This window comes from Phyllobates terribilis, unplaced genomic scaffold (genome assembly GCF_046119375.1).
Source record: "Phyllobates terribilis strain yellow unplaced genomic scaffold, ASM4611937v1 Scaffold_1__5_contigs__length_1240528914, whole genome shotgun sequence".
Taxonomy (NCBI): Eukaryota; Metazoa; Chordata; class Amphibia; order Anura; family Dendrobatidae; genus Phyllobates; species Phyllobates terribilis.
Window position 1 is genome coordinate 336,874,406 of NW_027362761.1, and position 23,906 is coordinate 336,898,311.

Here is a 23,906-nt window from a genome sequence, read left to right on the forward strand (position 1 = left end):
CCAGGTAAACCAATATCAGTGCACAAAATTTAGAAATAAACATTTCTGACATGCAAAAGCAAAAACCAAGAAAATTAGTGATCACTATAGCCACCTTTCTTTATGATGACACTCAACAGCCTTCCATTCATAGATTCTATCAGTTGCTTGATCTGTTTTCGATCAACATTGCGTGCAGCAGTCACCACAGCCTCCCAGACACTGTTCCGAGAGGTGTACTGTTTTCCGTCCCTGTAGATCTCACATTTTATGATGGACCGCAGGTTCTCTATGGGGTTCAGATCAGGTGAACAAGGGGGCCATGTCATTATTTTTTCTTCTTTTAGACCTTTACTGGCCAGCCACGCTGTGGAGTAGTTGGATGCATGTGATGGAGCATTGTCCTGCATGAAAATCATGTTTTTCTTGAATGATACCACTTCTTCCTGTACCACTGCTTATAGCAGTTGTCTTCCAGAAACTGGAAGTAGGTCTGGGAGTTGAACTTCACTCCATCCTCAACCCGAAAAGGTCCCACAAGTTCATCTTTGATGATACCAGCCCATACCAGTACCCCACCTCCACCTTGCTGGCGTCTGAGTCGGAATGGAGCTCTCTGCCCTTTACTGATCCAGCCTCTGGCCCATCCATCTGGCCCATCAAGAGTCACTCTCATTTCATCAGTCCATAAAACCTTTGAAAAATCAGTCTTAAGATATTTCTTGGCCCATTCTTGACGTTTTATCTTATGTTTCTTGTTCAAAGGTGGTGGTTTTTCAGCCTTCCTTACCTTGGCCATGTCCCTGAGTATCGCACACCTTGTGCTTTTTGATACTCCAGTAACGTTGCAGCTCTGAAATATGGCAAAACTGGTGGCGAATGGCATCTTGGCAGCTTCATGCTTGATTTTCCTCAATTCATGGGCAGTTATTTTGTGCCCTTTTTGGCCAACACGCTTCTTGCGACCCTGTTGGCTATTTGCCATGAAACGCTTGATTGTTCGGTGTCACGCTTCAAAAGTTTGGAAATTTCAAGACTGCTGCATGCCCTTGCAAGACATCTCACAATTTTGGACTTTTCAGAGCCTGTCAAATCTCTCTTCTGACCCATTTTGCCAAAGGAAAGGAAGTTGCCTAATAATTAAGCACACCTTATATAGGGTGTTGATGTCATTAGTCAACACCCCTCCTCATTACAGAGATGCACATCACCAGATTTACTTAATTGGTAGTTGGCTCTCAAGCCTATGCAGCTTGGAGTAGGACAACATGTATAAAAAGTATCAAAGTGATCAAAATACTCTTTTGCCTAATAATTCTGCATACAGTGTATGTATATATATATATATATATATATATATATATATATATATATATATATATATATATATATATATAGATAGATAGATAGATATAATCATATTTTTTTTGTACATTTGTAGTCAAATAATACACTAGGTAAGACTGAAATATTGAAATTGATTTGCTTATTTCAGGTGAAGTTGGACTATGAGCAACTTCGAGAGACTCTCGCCATAGTTACCAAGGAACGAGATTTGGCTGTGAAGGAGAAATACCAGCTCCAAGCCAAACTGGAGAACCTAGAGCAGGTCCTAAAGGTGAGCTAACAATGTATGTCAAAGTTTTATTTGTAATTATTTTCAATCCATTAAATATATGATGAATTAATATGAAAATGTAAAAATGTTTGTGTGAGATTACAATAAAAGCTGTTTTTTTTTCCAGAAACAGCACCACTTTTGTCCATAGGCTGTGTCTGGTATTGCACCCCAGCCTCTATAAAGTAAATTGTGGGAGTGGAATTGTTTCCTGAGGGAAAAAAGTAGCCATGTTTTTTGCCATTTCTCAAAGACTCTTTAAACATATTGGTAGCACAATGGTTGTATGGTTTTATGGAAAAAATATACTGAATGTTTTTAACCCCTTAGTGACCACCAATACGACTTAAAACTGACCTGAGATATAAGTGAATAGCATCCCACCAATGGGTGAAAATGCAGCAGCTGTACACTATAGCTGGCAATCAGTCATGATCAATATTGACACTGACCATTTAACCCCATAGATGCTGCTGTCAATAGTGACTACAGCATCTAGATGGTTAACAGTGTTTTGGGGTTCCCTCTTTACCCCCAGAGGCACCCTGAGATCATGATCGTGTGGTCCTGATGTTTGCCATGGCAGTTCCAGGCCAAATAATGATCTTAGAGTCTGCCTGCAATAGTGACCTGTTCAGAAGATAACAACATTTAGGTGGTAAAAATAACATTTTTGTTTCTTGTCATCCCATATGGCATTAATTCCTGTAAAGCACCTGAAGGGTTAATAAACTACCTGTCAGCAGTTCTAAATATGTTGAGATGTGCTGTTTTTTAAAATGGTCTTACTTTGGGGGGTTTTCCAATATATAGGGTCTCAAAACTGAATAGGTCCCTAAAAAATAAGCTTTGTACATTTCCTTGAAAAAATGAAAAATTACTGCTACAGTTTTGAAGTTTCTAATATCCCAACAAAATAAAAGAAGATATTACAGATGGTGCTGATGTAAAGCAGACATGAGGTAAATGTTAATTATTAACCATGTTGTGTGATATGACTATCTGGATTACAGGGATCTTCATTCAAAGTTTAAAAATTGCTAATTTCGAGAAATTTTTGTCAAATTTCTGATATTTTTATAAATAAACGCAAAATACATTGATCAAAATTTGCCATTATCATAAAATGTAATGTGTCACGAAAAACAATCTCAAAGTCACTGGGACATGTTGAAACATTCCAGAGTTATTGCTACATAAAGTGACACTGGTCAGATTGGAAAATTTGGCTTGGTCACTAAGGGGTGGCAGTGAAATAGTTATATGACCGTAAGAAATAATGTCTTTTTCTTTACAAGGAAAACCAGATTGAATGTTACCATTGTTATTATTTCTGAGATATTTTTCATTTTATGCAATATTTGATTTTTGAGATAAAAGTATAGTACAGCACATAGTAAGGTACGCAGAATATGTCAAAAACCGCATCTAATTTAGGCTATTTATCCTGTTGTTTTAATTTGAGAGGCGTCATATTGGTCTGGTATTTGTTAGATTGCATTAGTCTGTAGAATTCATTTGTGGTTTCTATAGTACCTATAAATTGTTTAAGTGGAGGTTAACTTTTTGTAAAGGTTCATATAACCCTTTTACGACCTATGACGTATAGGTGCATCATATGTCGTGTCACTCCCTTTGATGTGGGCTCCTGTGCTGAGCCTGCATCTTTTCCGGCACATGACAGCTAATCTGATCATGGGTTCACTGGCGGACACTGACAGAAAAGGGCCCTTGTGCAAGAACAATATATGGGCCCTTTGTAGCCCAATAGCTAATCAATTCCACTTGCTTTGGAGATGGAAATGGACCCCCTTAGCTCTTAGGCCCCTGTGCGGCAGCACAGGTTGCACCATTAATATATCCGCCCTTGGATGGGTTGGCATGACAACCGGGGGTCTGCAGAAGACTTCCTTTCTTGCCATTGTTGATCTGCTATGAGCGCCGGCCCGTTGTCGGCATTCATAGAAGATGGTGATTTCTTTCTGCACATAACAGGGCTAAAGCTCTGCTATGTGTAGCACTAGCGATCAGATGATCGCAGCTTCAAGTCTCTTAATGAGTCTATTGGAGCAAGTAAAAAGTAGAAAAAAATGTTTTTAGAAATATTAAATAAATGAAAAAAATATAAAAGTTCAAATCACCCCTCTTTTTCCCCATGCAAAATAAAACAATAATAAAAAAAATACACAGATTTGGTATCGCTGTGTTCAGAATCGCCCGATCTATCAAAATATAAACAAAATTAATCTAATCGGTAAATGGCATAATGAGAAAAAAAATCAAAACGCCAAAATTAGGTTTTTTTGATCACCGCAACATTGCAATAAAATGCAATAATGATCAAAACATTGTATCTACCCCAAAATGGAATCAATAAAAACGTCAGCTCAGTGCACAAACTAAGCTTTTACCCGACCCCAGATCCCAAAAAATGGAAACGGTACAAGTCTCGGAAAATGGCACCATTTTTTTTTATTACAAACTTTGGAAAAAATGTTACCACTTAAATTTATACATGTTTGGTATCTGCAAACTCATAATGACCTGGAGAATCATAATGGCAGGTGAGTTTTACCATTTAGTGAACATGGTAAAAAAGAAAAACCAAAAAACAATTGTGGCATTGCACTTTTTTTGCAATTTCACTGCTCTTGGAATTTTTTTCCCGTTTTACAATATAGCGAGATATATTTACACAATATGGTAAAATCAATGGTGTAGTTCAAAAGTACAACTCGCCTCCCAAAAAATAAGCATGTCCATATTGATGGAAAAATAAAAAAGTTATGGCTCCAGGAAGAAGGGGAACAAAAAATGAAAATGGAAAATCCCAAGGTCGTGAAGGGGTTAATTTCCTTCCATCGTTGTCTAGTTGATAGTAACCAATGACTGTGATTCTGCTAGAACAATGTGGCGAAGTTGCCCAACTCTTCTCTACTATGCTACTTAGTTTTAATATTTTGGGGGGAATGGGGATACAGCTGTCAAGCCCCTATCAATCAATCATTTGTCATTTACCCAGCAATATGCCACCAATGTCTGAGACAATTCCTTTATTTTATCCATTAAAAATGAAAAAAGATTATTAGATATATTCCAAAAGGGAGTCACCCAGCACTCGGTTTCTCTAAAACCATTTAAAGCGTAACCATCGTTTTAATTTTTATTTCAGAAATCAATAGTTCACATGAAAATTTGAAATGTATCTTATCAGAGAGATCTGCTTCTTTCTCCTCCTGGACTGATCATTCATTTACAAAATCCATAATTCCCAGGTAATATCTGTTTTCAGTGAAGACAGAATGTTACATTACTGAGAGAGGAGATGAGAGTTACTACTGGTAAGAATCTATACAGATGTGACCAGGGAGGAGCTGCGCTTCTGCTTCTCAGCCCTCCTCACTACACAAAAGATTACAGTGGCTACTGATAAGATTCTAGATCAATAAGTTAAAATCTGTCTTCGCTGAATACAGATTTTACCTGTGAATTGAGAATTTTGAGAATGAATGATCAGTCCAGGAGGAGAAAGAAGCAGATTTCTCTGATCAAATATGTTACAATGTTGCCTATTTTCACATGTACTATTGATTTATGCAATTAAAATGAAAATAATGATTACTCTTTAAAGGGCACCTGTCAGCACAATTGTGTTCAGTAAACCACATACACTGTCAGGAGGGCGACATTACATTGATTAAAATGATACCTTGGATGATGAAATCTGTCCTGTGGTTCTTGTGTAATCTTTACTTTCAATTTGGAGATAATGATATGCTCGTCCTCCAGGGCGGACTGTGGCGGGGGGCTCTATCTGGTGCTCTGCTTACATATTCATCTGTGTGCTCTTATGATAGCTCACTATGCCTTCACTGACTTGCCTCCTATTTTACATAATGCATCTAGTAGTGTGGGGTTAGGTAAAATAGGAGGCTGGTCAGTGAAGGCACAGCGAGCTGTCATAAGAGCATACAGATGAATATGTAAGCAGAGCACCAGGTAGAGCGCCCCCCACAGGCTGCCCCGGAGCAGGAGCATATCATTATCTCCAAACTGAAAGTAAAGATTACACAAGAACCACAGGACAGATTTCATCAACCAAGGTATCATTTTAATCAGTGTAATGTTGCCCACCTGACAGTGTATGTTGTTTACTGAGCATAATCTTGCTGACAGGTGCTCTTTAAGCTTTATTGGATGGGATGTGCAATACAATTATGATTAGAAACACTATAGAGCTACATGCTTTGGTTGATCAAATGTTCCTACTCATTGGGTAATGCTGGATGGAGAAATACTCCTCCACTTTATTATGTAATCCTGGTGAAATAGAAGGGAATGGGGGAAGGAGAACGTTGTTACGCAATTACAACAAACAAGATTACTGTGTTTCGAAACATTAAATTAATGTGTGCAAATATGACAATAGCAGAAAAGGGGTTTCTGTAGGTTGATGTCAATACTGGTAACTATTTGGTTATTAATAAAAGTATGCCTAGTTGCTTTAAGGTTGAATGGCTTGCATTAAACGTCCTGATCCAAAATGCCTCCCTTTTCAGCAGTGCTTCCTTCTGTCATCGGGTCTTTCAAGATGTCAGTATCCTCATTATGTCAAGATAATTAGAGACCAATTCATCATTTGCATTTTCTAAGTGACTTTTTTCTTTCGTCTTGCCATATTTGTTGCTGTTTTTTGTTTCAGATTCTTCAAAGTGGCGCACAAAGGTTGTTGAATTTTGTCCAAATATTGCCAATTTTTTTTTGTCTCGTACATACTTTGCGCCTTTTTCCAGCAGAAAGTCACATGATCCTTTAAAATGACGCACATTAGTGTTTAACTGAGAAAAAACAGAATTAGACAGAGTTTGTACTCCCCTAGGGTACTGGAGCACAATCGTTCAAAAAGTGTTGTGGCATTTTCGAAAAGTCCCAAAAGAATGAATTAGGCTAAAACATCTGTATGAAGATAAAGACATCCACAGTGCTAAACAAAAAAAATAAAAATAGATGAAACCGAGTAAACTTAAGGTAAAAAAAAAAACAAAACCAAATTATATAATGAATATAGCACAAATCTAAAAGTTACTTTTAGAACCATTTTCACACCATAAAAAAAGACATTGATGGATTAGGGGTCAAAATTTAGCAAAGCCAATTTTACCTTGAAGGGTTTATAAGGCTGAAAAGATATTTCCCTATTTTTTCACATTTTTTATACATATCTTAATAATTCTTAATATAATATTATATAATAATATAAAAAATGTATAGAAAGAAAACCAGAACAGTATGTATGCCTAGGATGTGAATAATTGGCAAGGACCACTGGCATTCAGAGATTAAAAAGATAATTGGTTATTATTCTACACAGGGTATGTACAAATAATTATGTTTTTTTGTGTGTGGTAAAAGGTTCTTAGGATTCCCTGTTGGGCAAGTGACGTTAGTAATGAATTATATATGATCCTTTAAGAAAATTAAAGGGAAGTTGAGGCAGAGATGGGGAGGAGAACACAATATTGAATCATAAACTAGATTATGCTCTAAATGAAAGTGAATTAAATACACACAGAGGATTTTCTTTAATAAAATAAATGTCTATATCTAGAAATCCCTGTATGGGTCTGTGACTGTTGTGAGCTACATTCAGGTATGGCTATATTACACCACAATTAAAGGGCTTGGAGGGATGATTTTGTGGGACTTACTAATATATAAGTATTACAGGTTCTCCACCTGCACTTGTTAGTGCCGCGTTAACCTAAAACTGCATAAAGCTCCTGTCTACAAAATGGCTGCTGGTGGAGGAGCATGTGACCACACCTGTCCATCAGCCTCCTCCAATGAAAAGCACTGCACAAGGGAAAGCTGCTTTCAATTGGAGGAGACTGTTGGACAGGTCTGGCCACATGCTGCTCACCAAAAAGAAGGCAAGAAAACCTACAATGCTAAGTACATTAGTAAGTGCCATAAAATCATGTCCCCAACACATTTGGTAAAATTAATTAGCCACCCCTTTTAACCCTTAAGGAAGCAGTCAATTTTCATTTTTGTGTTTTTATTTTTCTCCCCTTTTTCAAGTAGCCATATTTTTTTCCCACCACCATAGATGTTTGCGGGATTGTAATATATAACATATTTTGTTTAACCATACAGACTTAGGATAAATAGCAGAAAAAATTGCAAGTGCAGTAAAATGGTGAAAAACCTGCATTTTAGCTATAGATTTGGGGAATTTGGGCTTTATTTTTTTACGACAGTCGAAATGACCTGATTCTCTAGGTCAGTATGGACACTAAAAGTAGTACTAGTGATTTATGAAAAAAAATTAAAACAACAGCTACTCTTTAATTACCTCCGGACTGCCCTTAAACTTTAAACATTTGGGTGGTCCACACTTTACTTAGCGCAAGTGTTTTAAAACTTCAATCATGCAGCTGCATGAGTGGAGAATCGGCCGTCTGACACATCAAGACTACCCATAGAGAAGGAACAAACATTAAGTCAAAGTATGCTGTCTCAAGTAGAATTAACTATATCATGCATAAAAAGTATATTTTCAGTAGGATAGCACCATATTGTACAGGCACAAGGTATTTGGCAAAAGTCCAATCAAACTATAACACCCTATTCATATAGGACAATTAGCCATGAATAAATTGTAGAAATACTTTATTTAATTATTTCATAAAAAAGGTTAAAAAATGGGGAAGGTCCCACAGAAAGGAGGGGGGCAACAAAAACAGCAGGAGGACACAAGACAATAATGAGCATATACCAAAGGCAATTGCATAGACATCACATGACATATAAGCTAAAGTAATGCATCATTGTGGATCAAATGGAGCTATAATATATCAATATATGCCAAAAGCCGCAGTGGCAGAAAAAGATCAAGTGGATCAAGGGAGGTAAGTATTACAATAAAAAAAAATAAACCTGCTTTGTATTAATTAAGTTGCTGTATATAGTGGGTGCTTCTTTTTTTGAGTGTTAGTGAGAGTTTAAGGACCTAAAAAGCAGGTCCTTAAACTCTCACCAACACTCAAAAAAAGAGCCACCCACTATATACACCAACTTTATTAAAACAATAATTTAAAAAGGGGGGCTTTTGTAAGAAAACAGAGAGGAGCCAGACAAGTAAGAAGTAGGGATACTGGCCCTAATTCTGATCTAGTGGTTACCCTACCTTGCCACGGAAGTTGGCACCCTAGGAAGCGATATGGCGCCCCCGGTCAACGTCAGCTTACCCTCACTGACCCTAATGACCCCTGAAAAGAAAGAAAGCACCACTATGACGAAATATACATGTATGTGATCCTACAGAGCCATATTACTGAAACCAACGAGTGGGTAAAAATAGGTAACCCAATTTCACATATATCTTATCACTTTAATATTGAGATACACAGTTATTACTTGCTAGCATGTTAGTGCTTTCTTTATCAGGGATCATTAGGTCAGTGAGGGTAAGCCGATGTTGAGTAGGGGGCGCACTTTGCACCAATGTGACGTTCCACACCCCTCGGGGACAAGTACGGTGAGATTGTTACAGTTCTACACAGTCACCCCCTGTTTTCACTTGTTCAGGTAGGTACTGGGAGTGAGAAGAGGTGGCCCACTCAGTCACTGATTTGGCACCACACCCCTGACAGGCTGAGAGGCCCCTCTCACTGACCCCAGTTAAACAGAACCTTATCAGCCTGGAAGGGCTGCCACCAGTTCCTATTAGATATAAGCCCCGGTCCGTAAGAAGAATTATATCGGGCCAGAAACCAGCCCCGGCAGCGTTTGAGTTGAACCAAACATCAGACATGTGGATTCGTGGATCGAGATAAAAGAGCAGCCCAAGGTTAAATTATATATTTAATCGCCTTAATGGCACACTAGACAATGCACTACATGCATAAGTCTTATACATACATAATGGTCAGAGATGTAAACACAATAGTAGTGGTTCAAAAGTATGCAGATATTAAGTCAGTTACCAGTCAGATGAAAGGCCTGGCTTGCGGGGGAGGGGCTGCCACATGGGAGGCTTGTGGTTCCCTCTTTTGGGTGACTTTTCCTACACGATGTGTCGTCGCGGGCTCATGGCCTCCCAGAGAAAAAGCAATAGCCCAATAGCTGCGGGAGCTTTTTAACCCCTCTGGGTCTCCACCCTTCTGCCCTCTGGGCTGGACCCAAATCTCCACCCCTGGCTTCTAGCAGCTAGAAACTCTAGAAACTAAGATGGGTCATAATTCCTGAATGGACGGTCCTAGGGAGCCGATTCTGATGTCATCGGATCCAGCCAGGCCCCTACTATGCGTGGAGACTAAACACAGTGGCCCTAGGGGTTTCCGAATGGTTGTGCCGTGTATCTCCCTATCCCTATGTGCTAGACTGGGTCAAGACCACCGTGTCCTTGGGATTTCAAAAATCTATTTGAGGTATGCCTACAGTATTTCCATAACTCAATATAGAATTCTGATCTGTCTAAAGGAAACCCACATGGCTTGGAACCACATGGCATACAAGTCCTTTGTTCTAAATGGAGCTGTCTCTAGGTGTGATATTTTTCACTCAGTCTCTTGACCCCCCTCCTGCAGCTGCTTGGTGTCCTGTTACAACTGCACAATGAAGGGGCTTTATAATCCTCTGCCAAATAGGATACAATGATTGACATGGAATTATATCTCCAATATTCTTCACAACCTCCACTTCTCACTTGTCTGGCTCCTCCTTGTTTTGATTACAAAAGCCCCCTGTTTAAATTATTGTTTCAATAAAGTTGCTGCATATAGTGGGTGGGTCTTATTTTTGAGTGAAGGTATTACCCATGTGGTTCTCCTCCTGTTGGATTAGAACATATTTCCTATTTTTCTTTACATTTTCTCCTGATAACAAAAATTTATATAAAAATTACCAATTTAGCCCTATGTACTGAAAAGAGGCAAAAATTATTTGAATATACAAACTAGAAATATTTGTAGAGCCGTTAACAGCCCATGTACGAAAAAAAATGTGCCTGGTCAGGAAGGGAAAAAATGCTTAACTAGTTAAATTAAACTATGGCCACAACTTGACCCATGAAGTCCAGCAGTAGACAGGTTAGGCTGACTTTCGAGTAGTTTCCTTGCCAGTGGAATCTTCTACTGACCTTATGCTATGGTCTATGTGTGGTATGATGATGGTAAGGAGGCTTATGAAGCAGTTAATGCTGGACATGCACATATTCTGTAGAGCATTTGTATGGTCCTTCAGAATCATTTTCTCTACTGTGTCCAAGTCTTTGGTTATTGGTGTACGATTTTGACAATCATTGATGGACTGGGAAGCACATGAGGACCTCAATCTTTTGGAATATTGTTCCTAAGTATAATGTTAAAATATTACACTCTAGTTCCTAGGGGCCGGCATACATAGAAGAGTGCCCCTGTGCAAGAACAGTCCATGGGTCCTTTGCATTCCAACAGCTCCTCACAATGCATGATTACATTTGCTTTGGAGGTAGAAACCACCCCCTTATCTATTGGGCTCCTGTGCGACCACAAAGGTCTCACCAATGGAATATCCGCGCCTGCTAGTTCCATGTCTCCATTCATGCATTTTACTCCCTTGGAGTCTTACTCCTGTGGAAATCTCCCTACTGAAGCTTTAGCATTACACAGCAGGCTTACTCACCATGCAAATCAGATTACTTAATCAAAGGTTCGTTTAAACAAGACCTGGAGAGTGAGTTTTCCAATAATCGCGTTTGTCTCCATATGGTAATAAAACTTTTGTCTGTCTTTATCTATCAATCTATGCTACTTTATTTCTTCAACAGTTCATAGCTTTGCTGAGATTTGCTGCATGCTGATTCACATTCAGCCATTTCCTCATCACTTTGTATTTAGTCTCTTTTCTCTGTTAGTTTCTATTGTTACACTAGTAAAGCAAGTGTAGAGCTACTAAAAGGAGCCTTTAAAATAAAATCATCCTAAGAGCTTGTACGCACTGGCATGGAGTTTGGACGGCACAGCATTGCACTGATCCTATATGGATAGTTTAGTATGGCGTATGGAGCCATACAATGTTCCTGCATTGCCACAGAGGCTTCATTGCTCTTATTATAAAGCGCTTCTAGGGAAGAATACCTCGTACCCATTAAGTCCAATGAAGTGTACCATGATATGACTGTATTTAATGGTTCTAATACACAACTGTTCTATGTCCATCAAAAAGTACTGCTCAGTCTAAATTTTATTGCGCTACATTTTATTGTTCTAAAGTCAGCTAAATTGAAAACCCAATGGAAAAACTAACATCTGTTAACCAAACTCAGTGATTTTTATTAAACATTTTGATTGTTAACTCAACGTTCAGATACAATTCGTGATAGTCCCAAACTATTCTTAACAGGAAGTCCCGCATGTTTATTACTACCAAACATCAAAACTTACCATTTTGGCATTAGGATGCCTGGAAAGCTAAACCCCAGCTGCGTAACAACATGTCGGTGGTTTTGTGGCTGGAAACCCAAGTAAAATGTAACTTTCAATTGTGGAATTTTCTTTAACCTACAGTGCTGGCCAAAAGTATTGGCACCCCTGCAATTCTGTCAGATAATACTCAGTTTCTTCCTGAAAATGATTGCAATCACAAATTCTTTGGTATTATTCTCTTCATTTAATTTGTCTTCAATGAAAAAAAACACAAAAAGAATTGTCCTAAAGCCAAATTGGATATAATTCCACACCAAACCTAAAAAAGGGGGTGGACAAAAGTATTGGCACCCTTTGAAAAATCATGTGATGCTTCTCTAATTCGTGTAATTAACAGCACCTGTAACTTACCTGTGGCACCTAACAGGTGTTGGCAATAACTAAATCACACTTGCAGCCAGTTAACATGGATTAAAGTTGACTCAACCTCTGTCCGGTGTCCTTGTGTGTACCACATTGAGCATGGAGAAAAGAAAGAAGACCAAAGAACTGTCTGAGGACTTGAGAAACCAAATTGTGAGGAAGCATGAGCAATCTCAAGGCTACAAGTCCATCTCCAAAGACCTGAATGTTCCTGTGTCTTCCGTGCGCAGTGTCATCAAGAAGTTTAAAGCCCATGGCACTGTGGCTAACCTCCCTAGATATGGACGGAAAAGAAAAATTGATGAGAGATTTCAACGCAAGATTGTGCGGATGGTGGATAAAGAACCTCGACTAACATCCAAACAAGTTCAAGCTGCCCTGCAGTCCGAGGGTACCACAGTGTCAACCCGTACTATCCGTCGGCGTCTGAATGAAAAGGGACTGTATGGTAGGATACCCAGGAAGACCCCACTTCTTACCCCGAGACATAAAAAAGCCAGGCTGGAGTTTGACAAAACTTACCTGAGAAAGCCTAAAACGTTTTGGAAGAATGTTCTCTGGTCAGATGAGACAAAAGTAGAGCTTTTTGGGAAAAAGCATCAACATAGAGTGTACAGGAAAAAAAAAGAGGCATTCAAAGAAAAGGACACGGTCCCTACAGTCAAACATGGCGGAGGTTCCCTGATGTTTTGGGGTTGCTTTGCTGCCTCTGGCACTGGACTGCTTGACCGTGTGCATGGCATTATGAAGTCTGAAGACTACCAACAAATTTTGCAGCATAATGTAGGGCCCAGTGTGAGAAAGCTGGGTCTCCCTCAGAGGTCATGGGTCTTCCAGCAGGACAATGACCCAAAACTCACTTCCAAAAGCACTATAAAATGGTTTTAGAGAAAGCACTGGAGACTTCTAAGGTGGCCAGCAATGAGTCCAGACCTGAATCCCATAGAACACCTGTGGAGAGATCTCAAAATGGCAGTTTGGAGAAGGCACCCTTCAAATATCAGGGACCTGGAGCAGTTTGCCAAAGAAGAATGGTCTACAATTCCAGCAGAGCATTGTAAGAAACTCATTGATGGTTACTGGAAGCGGTTGTTCGCAGTTATTTTGGCTAAAGGTTGTGCAACCAAGTATTAGGCTGAGGGTGCCAATACTTTTGTCTGGCCCATTTTTGGAGTTTTGTGTGAAATGATCAATGATTTGATTTTTGCTTCATTCTCTTTTGTGTTTTTTCCTTGCAAGCAAATTAAATGAAGAGAATAATACCAAAGAATTTGTGATTGCAATCATTTTCAGGAAGAAACTGAGTATTATCTGACAGAATTGCAGGGGTGCCAATACTTTTGGCCAGCACTGTAGCAGCTAGAAACTGTTAAATCCAAACCTTCTGTTACTTCAATCGTAAACTTCAATCTGAAAAGTAATTTCAATCTCTCTTTTCGAAACCTAATGGAAGGGAGAAAAAGCAATGGAGCAATGAGATTGTGGAGCTAGAGAGTTTGGAGTGCCTCATCCTGCTGTAAAACCTTTAAGATGTCAGCTATTCTTAAGGTTTACTGGAATTTGCTATACATTGTGTGCACAATTATTAGGCAATTTGTATTTTTGATGATTAATTTTTTTATTGAACAACTACAGTGATGTCGGTCAATCCAAAAGGTTAATAAACCTGAATATTTAAGAAAGTAAAACTCAGGTTTTCTCCTAGGAGAATATATCTATATGTGCATAATTAAAGGACAACTACTAGTGTGCAGAATTATTATGCAACTAAATGAAAAATTTTAATTTCCCAATCTCAGTAGTTTATTTTCATCTGAAAGTGAGAATAATAATTCAAAATGTACAAAAAATACATTTCTGACTTCTCAAAAAAAAAATACAGTATATCCTTGAGCAATATGGCCACTCTTCTTTTCAATAGCAGTCATAAGCCTTCCTTCCTTAGAGTTTTCTGTCAGTTTCTTAATATGTTCATGATCAACTTTTTGGACAGTACCTACCACAGCCTCCCAGACACAGTACAGAGAGGTGTACTGTTTTCCTTCAGCTTAAATCTCCTGTTTTAGAAGGGCCCACAAGTTCTCAATACGGTTTAGGTCAGGTGAGGAAGGGGCCATGTCATTATTCTTTCATTTTTAAGGCATTTACTGTCTAGCCAAAGAGTGGAGTACTTTGATGCATGTGATGGAGCATTGTTCTCCATAAAAATCAATGTTTTCTTGAAAGATGCAGACTTTTTCCTGTGCCACTGCTTGAAGAAAGTATCTCCTAAGAACTGGCAGTAGGTTTTGGGAGTTGATTTTTAGTCCATTTTCAACCTGAAAGGGTCCAACCAGCTCATCTTTAATATTACCAACCCATAGCAGTACCCCACTTCCACCTTGCTGGGGCCTGAGCTGAAGTGGAGGTCTGTGCCCGTTACTGATCCAGACACGGGCCCATCCATCTGGTCCATCAAGAGTCAATCTCATCTCATCACTCCATAAAACCTCCGAAAAATCTGTTTTCATATATTTCTTGGCCCAGTCTTAATGTTTCAGCTTATGTGTTTTGTTCTGTGGTAGTCAGGTTTCAGCATTCTTCACCTTGGCCATTCCTCACCTTGTACTTCTGCGCACTCCAGGAAGGTTCCAGTTCTGGAACACCACAGCTCTGGAGGATAATGGGTTCCTGTTCGCTTCACATTTGATTCTCCTCAAATGTTTGGCAATTAAGTAGCGTCTTTTTTTTCCTCAACATATTTTTTACAACCATGTTGACTATTTGCAGCATGGCTATGGGATCATGCCCCAATAGCTTAACAGTTTCAATGGAGCTGCATCCCTTTGTAAGACTTTTAGCAATTTTTGACTTTTCAAAGTCTGTTAAATCTCTTTTTTGGCCCATTTACCTGGGGAAAACCTGCTGCCTTATAATACTGCACACCTTGATAAAGAATCTTAATATCCTTAGGCCATGCCCTTCCTCATTACACAAATGCACCTCACCTGATATGCTTCATCCAATAAGCATTCAAGTTTATACAGCTTAGAGTTGTAAAATATGCATAAAAATGATGATATGGTCAAAATACGCACTTGTCTAATAATTGTGCAACAGTTTATACTGTATATATTTTTAACCCATTGGTTCGTTCTTAGGAGATACTGTAAGGTTGTTACTTATATTATACAACAGAGATTGGTAGACAGTATGACAGTTGTAACCAATTGGTAAGGAGCAACTGAATCTATTTTAATTGACACATGGCAAGACTTGAACAGTACACTGATTGCAGAGCAGATCCTACTTGGGGCATGCATAGAAATCTTTAGTGAAAGTCCAAGTTGGGGTCCACCACGGGCCATTGGCTGCCTGCAAGCGATTCCTCACGTTTCCCCAATTGGATCACGGGGAACCCAATTGGGTTACAGGGGGTCTCTCCATCTTTGAAATATAATGCAATAGTCACTGTTCATCATGATATCTAAGAAGTTAAACTGTTGTGATCAGTAAAACAGCCGATACCCACGACGTATGGTGCATGCTCAGTGAGTGAGCCCGTTCCACACAAATACTCCCGACTTCTACCATACATATGCAGAATATGCTGGGAGAAGTGGGTGGATGCCAAGCAATGGATGGAGCCTTACGGCATTGGGTTCCATCAACTCACAAGCCCAAAAGCAGTTGCATGACCTGCCGAAATCTGCGGTACATCACTGGATCATACAGTTTTCAGTGTTATTTCCAAGATATTCTTTGTCTATAAGACAAGTTAATGATTCGGTCATTAGTATGGTAATTTGTAGCCTAGAGATACATTAATAAAATGTTTATCAGCAACCGCTCCTGAGAAGCATCACAGCTTTCTGCTGTAAGATGGGTCACTAGGGAAAATGATTCAGGTTACATCTGTATATGCATTCACCACAAGTGGCTACATGCGTGACTTTTCTAGTCATGTAACAGTTAAGGAGATGCAGTGCTGTGATAGGAGAGCTTGATCTCCCGCTGGAAGAGAATTCTTCATCTAGACTTGTTAGGAGTTCAAGCTATGAGCTGCAGGTAGTTCCTTGATGGCTCGTCTCTCGTAACCTACGTTCACTGGTTGCCGTGGTGACTGGTTTGAGAGGTAATCAAGATGCAGCTCATGCTGACTTCTTGGGAAAGACTCTCAGATAATAAAGAATTATTAAAACAAGCAATAATAAATCACCATAGATCTGTATATATCAAGATTACAACCCTAATGTGGTCCTTGTGGTATATTTGAAGTGGTTAGTAACTTGTTCCCAGTTTATGCTTTACATTGCCATATGTTCCTATAATGGTCTGACGGAAGCTGTAGGCATGTAGTGGTTCCAGCTAATGGAATATCCGTCATCCATCAACCAGATTCTCTGCAGAAATCTATTAATGATTATTTTTAAATAGCTCCTCTGAACCAGTACAACTTGATACATTCTATCAGGATTTTTTTTTTAACTCATTTTATTGAAGATTATACAGCATCACAAGGTTACATCATAGAGTAAAAGAACAAACAGTATTTCTCATTGGTCATTAATGCTGTCTGGCAAATTTAACCTTGCCCTTAACATTCAATATCTTAACCAAAACACCCATGTCAGGCACCAAATGTCACATACTTTATCATGAGAGAATACTCATTACCTGGGGACTAATGTGAGTCAAAGCCGAATCAAACCAAGGTGTCCATACCTTATCAAATTTCTCAGGACAGTATCTATTTTTATTTACCACCCTCTCATAGGAAGCTGTAGCATTTACCATATTGGCCCAGTGTGAAATTCAGGGGGTCTTCTATCCATCTTATGGAGATAGCCTTGCGAGCCAAAAACATTGTTTCCCTGTGAAGAGTGTGAGGGTAGTGAGGCCAGGTCTCCTCATCAAGGATTCCTAATAAACACACCTTAGGGCAGATTGGTACAGAGGGATGTATGATCTCGATGAGAATAGCTATGACCTCTTTCCAAAAGTCTGCAATAGGTCAGCAATACCACTTCAGGTGTATAAAATCTACCTCCTGTTCCCTACACCAATGGCAATCTGCAGTGGTGGATCTAAACATTTTATATAACCTGCTAGGAGTCAGGTAGCATTGATGGACTATATACACTTGGACTAGCTTGTTATTAATTACCTGTGAAACACATTGTGGGGAGGTCAAGGCCTCGCTCCAATCCTCCTTTGATAGGGAGGGTATTACGGTCCTCCATTTGGCCTCAGTCAACAATGGCGATGAGGAGCATCTCCTGCTTAGTAACTAGGTATATAAAAAGGAGATCAACCTCTTGGGCCCCTGGCTCCTTCGAATTCCAATTAGGGGGTATGACGATATGAGGGAATTTCCAATGTCTGGGAACTGGGTATTTAAGGCATGTCTTAGTTGCAGACACCTAAAGAAAGCATGTCTGGGGACTTAATAGAGTGGTTGACATTAATTAAAGAAAACAAGAACACCTTGGATATATAGCTGTACCAGTGTCTTGACCCCTAGGTTTGACCAAAACTGAGCATCTTGGGAATGTAGCAATTCGGGAAGAGCACGGTTATGCCATAAAGGGGACTCAGCTACTATGTTCTTGAATTGGGCCTGAAGAGTGGTCAGTTTCAGTTTGTGTCTCTTTGAGCCCCATATGAAGGATGCAAAAAGGAGGTTGATCATAGCAAAGACCTTTTGTGGGACTATGGAGTCTGAATGTTCCAGAACATATAGAAATTTTTGGAGGACTATCATTTTAATTAAATTGATTCTCCTAGCTACTGACAGAGGGAAAGCTCCCCATATTCTAATTTTTCTCTCAGATATGACAAAGGAGGGGATATATTTAAATCCCAGAGTTGCGTGTGATTTCTTGCTATGTGTATACCAAGATATTTAAAGTGGGATACTATTCGTAACTTGCACAATTCATCCCCTACTTTCCATCCCATGGTACTTAGAGGTAACAACAGGAATTTCTACCAGTTTCAGTTTATTTTAGACTGGAGAATCTGTCAAATTCATCATTCAGATCCATCACCAGAGGCAGTGTAACTCCAGGACTAGCCATAAACAGGATTAAATCATAAGCATATAACCCCAAGTGGTCCTCATGGGAACCCACTTTAATCCCTAGTGGTTCCATGGCAATGGCAAACAAAAGGGGGGGGGGCACAGGGCATCTCTGTCTGGTCCCTTTCCCCAAGGGAATCAATGAGGACATAACACCATTAATCAGGACCTTGGCTTCCAGAGATCGATACAAGACTACAATCCACGTTCTGAAGCTTGGTCCACAGCCAAATTGTTGAAGGTCTTCTCAAGGCAGGCCCACTCAATCGAATCAAATGACTTCGCAGCATCAACCCAAATGTGCAATTACCTGTGCTCTCCTTATATTATCAGATGTAGACCCACCCGAAATAAATCTGCACTGGTCTGGGTGAATAGTTTTCTGAATTACTTTATTTCGTCCATTCGCTAGAATTTTGGTCAACATTTTAAAGTCTAAATGTAATAAGGATATGGATTATATTATACACCATCTTTGGGAGGTTTATCTGGTTTTGGTATTACCATGAAATTTGCATCGTAAAAAGATTCGGGAAGAAAGTCTTGTTTCGGTGAGAAATTATATACTTTTAAGAAGCTGAGGGGCCAATCTAAATATCTTGGATAAAGAGGGAGTCCATTTGGACCCAGAGACTTCCCTTGCATTATACCTCTGGCTGCTTCCATTATCTCTTCAGTAATAGGAGTCTCTTTGACTGGAGCACTTTCCTCTCCAAGGACCGTGAGATTTATACCATCCAGATATTCCTCAAGAGTCTCCTACCAGGATCTGTACTCCACTCAGATTGATTATCCAGAGAAGTCACAAAACATTAACAGAATCTCATGAGAATCGGGCACCACCCTTCCCACAGGATCACTAACCTTGTGGCTCAGCACAATAAAGCTCCCATCTATCTGTAATTTGAACGTTGTGGGTTCAAGACCTGAGTAAACACTAGAAAAAAATAAAAAAAATTGTAATTGCTTATTATTTTTAATACTTTTAGGCTACATTACCAGGATCAGGAACAGCATTGCTTTGGACACAGCGTATTCTTGCTGCCTCCAAAATGCTGCATTATAATCACGCAGGTAAATCCGCACGTGTTTACTGAACCATGTGGAGTTACCGCATCGAATGACATTCTATTATGGAAATTTCATAGTGGAGACTAGTGTCACTGCAACAGAAGTTGACATGCTACGGCTTGTAAATCTGCGCCGCTGGTGAGTTTACGCAGCGTCAAATAAAGCATAGTGGGCATGATATTTCTGTAAATCCCATCCACTGTGCTTGTAATGTAGAACGCAGCATTTTGGGCGCAGCGCAGGTGAGCTGCGTCCAAACCGCTGCTATTACGGATCGTGGGCTCATAGCCTTATAGGAACAAGATAAATATTTTTCTTTACCTCAGTATACAGGCACCATAAAAATAGATTGTTACATATACAATGTATTTCTATAGAGATGTATACTCTGCTTCTGGATTCATTGCAATATAGAGTCAAGATAACAAAATTCTATCTTTATCATTATGGGCTGTAGCTCAGTGGTTAGAGCAAACAGCGTGTGAACATTGGGAAACACATTGACACTGTGATGAGAGTGAGTTTGAGTCTGAGGTGAGACTGGATAACAGGAGTGAGAGGAGGTGAATATATAATTTAATTTATGCACTGAGAAGAGATGATCGACCCGGCCCCCCTGAGGAGGTGGAACTACGGAGCGATGAAATTGTCGGAGAAAGATAAGTATAGAACAGCTGAGTCGTGACTGGATGCGGGACTGAGCCCTCAAAGCGGGACGGTTGGGAGCTATGCCTCAGCCAAAGAGTTTTCTGCCCTTATCTTATCTCCTGGGACCCCCAGTGTGAAGGCAGACTTCATCAGCACAGTGCTTCAGGGGGTTCAGAGTCCTCAGTATCTGTATGGCTGAGCATTCATGGACAATATGGTGATGGCAGCATGAGGCCTTGATGTCATGCATCCCCTCGATCCAAGCAGGTCTTACCAGAAGAAGCTTGCTCGGAAACAGTCCAGAAGGGATGGGTACCAGTCCCTTCACAGTGGAAAGGATTTTTAACAGGATTATAAGGATATAGCTTGAATTCTAGCTTCTGTAACCTGCTTCTTTCTCCCGCAACTGGCAGGCCCCGTCCCTTCTATTGGGATTTTTAATTACTAGAGACTGAATATGTCAGACAAGGGAAGAGCCAATATTTATTGTATGATCTAAGGCTCTGTTCTCATGTCAGTTAGGATATTCCGTTTGTCTGTTCCGTTTTAGGAACAGTTATGCAAACGGAAACAGAGGGGCTGCATTGAATATAATGGGGTCTGAAATATTAAAAATCTTACCATGTGTCAAAGTTGACCTCTGTGTGAATAAGGGCAGACAAAGGACCGGGTCCCAAACTATGGACACCAGTCAAGGTTTTTAATATTAGACAGTGTAGGACTATCCCAAACGGGTTCACCTTATCGCTGGTGGGATAGCTTTTATACTATTTTTGATCAAAAACAGTGTTACTAAGAACCCTATTTTATTTAAATGCCCTTGCTTTTATTTATTTACAGCAGGGTTTATGTTAATTTTGCTTCTTGTAGGTTTTTCTGATTCATGGCCATTGTGAAACATGCATTTATGTGCTTCATGTATACCAACTTGAGCCAAGCTCAAATTTGTTTTATTTTTTTTATTTTAAAGAGGTTGTCCACTACTATAGAGAATGCCCCTGTCGATTTAAAAGGTGGAAATAAGATTTTTTGTAAGTACCTTGTGTTCTGATTTTTGCCTGTGAGTGGGGTCACACGAGCGTATGTTCTTTCATGCGAGAGAATTCAGCCGATTATGTTATTGACACTCTGTGTCAAAGTTTTACCTGAGTGTGATCTGATTCTCTCACATGAGAATCACAGCATAGGTGCCGAAAGATACAGAAATTAATTTCTCCATCTTCTCCATTGCCTGAGTTTGCGGTAATCGGACTGCACTCGGATATAATCTGAGTGCGAACCGAATATCTTGAATCGGTGGGTGAGTGCGATCCAAATATCGGATGCACGCACAGTATGTTGCGATTGTTCTTTCATGCTAAATCAGCATGAGAAAAAAATAACAGATCTGAGCTGCCTCATAATATAACTTCGGGACGAGTGCTATCCGATAAAACATCGCATAGCACTCGGCTGTGTTATACGCTCATGTGGGCGAGCACTAAGGGTGTTCGATTATTAGTAGGACTATGAGACATTCTAGCTGGACTAGATGTGCCAATAGTTAGGTTTCCATTGGGTTCTCATGGCTGACAATTGGGCCCACATGAATTTACACATTATGTCTCAAGGTATCTAGATGTCTCTTGATTCCACTATTAAAATCATGTTATAGTACCTCTTGGCTTACGTGGAGCAACTAGTTGTGTGTCATATTGAACTATACTCCTCTTCTACATGTTGTTCTTGACTTCTCTCTACTGCAAGAAATCAGAGCAACACCCACTGGGTTAAATGTACTGACACTCATTACGTGGGATGTCATGCTACAGATGTCTGATGCAGAGACAGGAAGGACATTTGTCATGCATGAAATGTGTACTTTTCCACTGGTTTTAAGTGTTTTAATCAAGGGCTGTCAACAATGTCGAGTGTCAGCTGGTTATTACATGTTCAGATAATGCCTTTAATCAGCCACTTTTACAACCACAGCCTTGCATTCCCGATTTGCATATATTGTCCTATTACTCTCTGGTTACTCACAGATAAAGGTGTGTTTCTGCCTGTCTTCATATTTTAGTCCATAATTATCTCAACAGCGGCCTGAGTGGAGCAAAAGCAAATGGTATTTACCAAGGCTCTATCCTACAAAGTCTCCTCTGTGATGAAAAAGAATACGAAAACTATATTAAGCTAACTTTGGTATTATTTCTTATGCACCCCATACACATTAGACTGCCAACAGGTATCTCTCTCATACACAGTAGCGCTCGTTTGGCTGAGTGCTTTTGAGTTCTCTATGGGAGAGTCCCTGACAGACATTTCTGGCTTTGGCTTGTCCTAGGGAGAACAAAAGAATCAGCAGTCCAAAATTGGAGATGCTGTATCCTTAACTCCCCCAACAATCATTTGTCCTGGGCTATCATATCTTGTTGTCATATTACAGTGCTAGACTTGCTCCAAAAAATCCAAGCATATATAATCCACTCTGTAAACCAAGCAGCTTGATACGATAGCCGCACTTTTTCCCAATTCCAGTGGATACATGCCAAGAATTGACCCTGATTTACTAAAATAAGTCTCCTGTTCTAAAAAATAGCAGTGTCCAGATTTGCTACTAGTAGTTTGTCATCTTAGCTTTTAAAGGTAATATCTGGGACTTTATTTATTTATTTTTTTAGCTATTGGGCTAAGAACTTACTAGCAGATAATTGATAGCTACCTGACTGTTCTGCTCTGCGACGCTCTTTTCCCGATGAGGTGGCAATACACGTAAGCAGACCAGCTATTTCTCTTCTGCTCTGCTCTGTCGATGGGACGTCACTGCCGACATCACTGCCAATGTCACGCTTATTGAAATCTGACTCCCTGTAGTTAAATAGCTGTGAGTCGGCAATCCGCATAACGTTGACAGTGATACATCGACAGACGTCACCAGAAGCAGACAAATCACTTGCTGGAGTGGTGCGTGAGCGTTTTGAGCCAGAACAAGCAAGTATTCAGCATTTACAGTGGGGGAAATAAGTATTTGATCCCTTGCTGTTTTTGTAAGTTTGCCCACTGACAAAGACATGAGCAGTCTATAATTTTAAGGGTAGGTTAATTTTAACATTGAGAGATAGAATATCCAAAAAATAATCAAGAAAATCACAGTGTATAAATTAGATACATTTATTTGCATTTTGCATTGAGAAATAACTATTTGATCCCCTACAAACCATTATGCGTTCTGGCTCCTACAGACCAGTTAGATGCTCCTAATCAACTCGTTACCTGCATTAAAGACAGCTGTCCTACATAGTCACCTGTATAAGACTCCTGTCCACAGATTCAATTAATCATCAGACTCTAACCTCTACAACATGGGCAAGACCAAAGAGCTTTCTAAGGATGTCAGGGACAAGATCATAGACCTGCACAAACCTGGAATGGGCTACAAAACCATAAGTAAGACACTGGGTGAGAAGGAGACAACTGTTGGTGCAATAGTAAGAAAATGGAAGAAATACAAAATGTCTGTCAATCGACATCGATCTGGGGCACCATGCAAAATATCACCTCGTGGGGTATCCTTGATTATGAGGAAAGTGAGACATCAGCCTAAAACTACACGGGGGGAACTTGTTAATGATCTCCAGGCAGCTGGGACCACAGTCACCAAGAAAACCATTGGTAACACATTATGCCTTAAAGGTTTAAAATCCTGCAGTGCCCGCAG

General features: G+C 39.7%; 1 protein-coding gene across 24 annotated transcripts in view; it reads left to right on the forward strand.

The window, feature by feature from the left end:
* Positions 1–23,906, forward strand: part of RIMBP2 (RIMS binding protein 2) — a 711,286-nt gene that overhangs the window by 470,520 nt on the left and 216,860 nt on the right. For 22 of the 24 annotated variants that reach the window (XM_073676113.1, XM_073676112.1, XM_073676118.1 and 19 more), the window contains one exon: positions 1,475–1,597. In XM_073676113.1, coding sequence (XP_073532214.1) covers positions 1,475–1,597 — 123 coding nt within the window. Of the gene's footprint in view, positions 1–1,474; positions 1,611–23,906 lie in introns of those variants that run through there. The other 2 variants (XM_073676127.1, XM_073676130.1) reach the window with 1 other exon arrangement.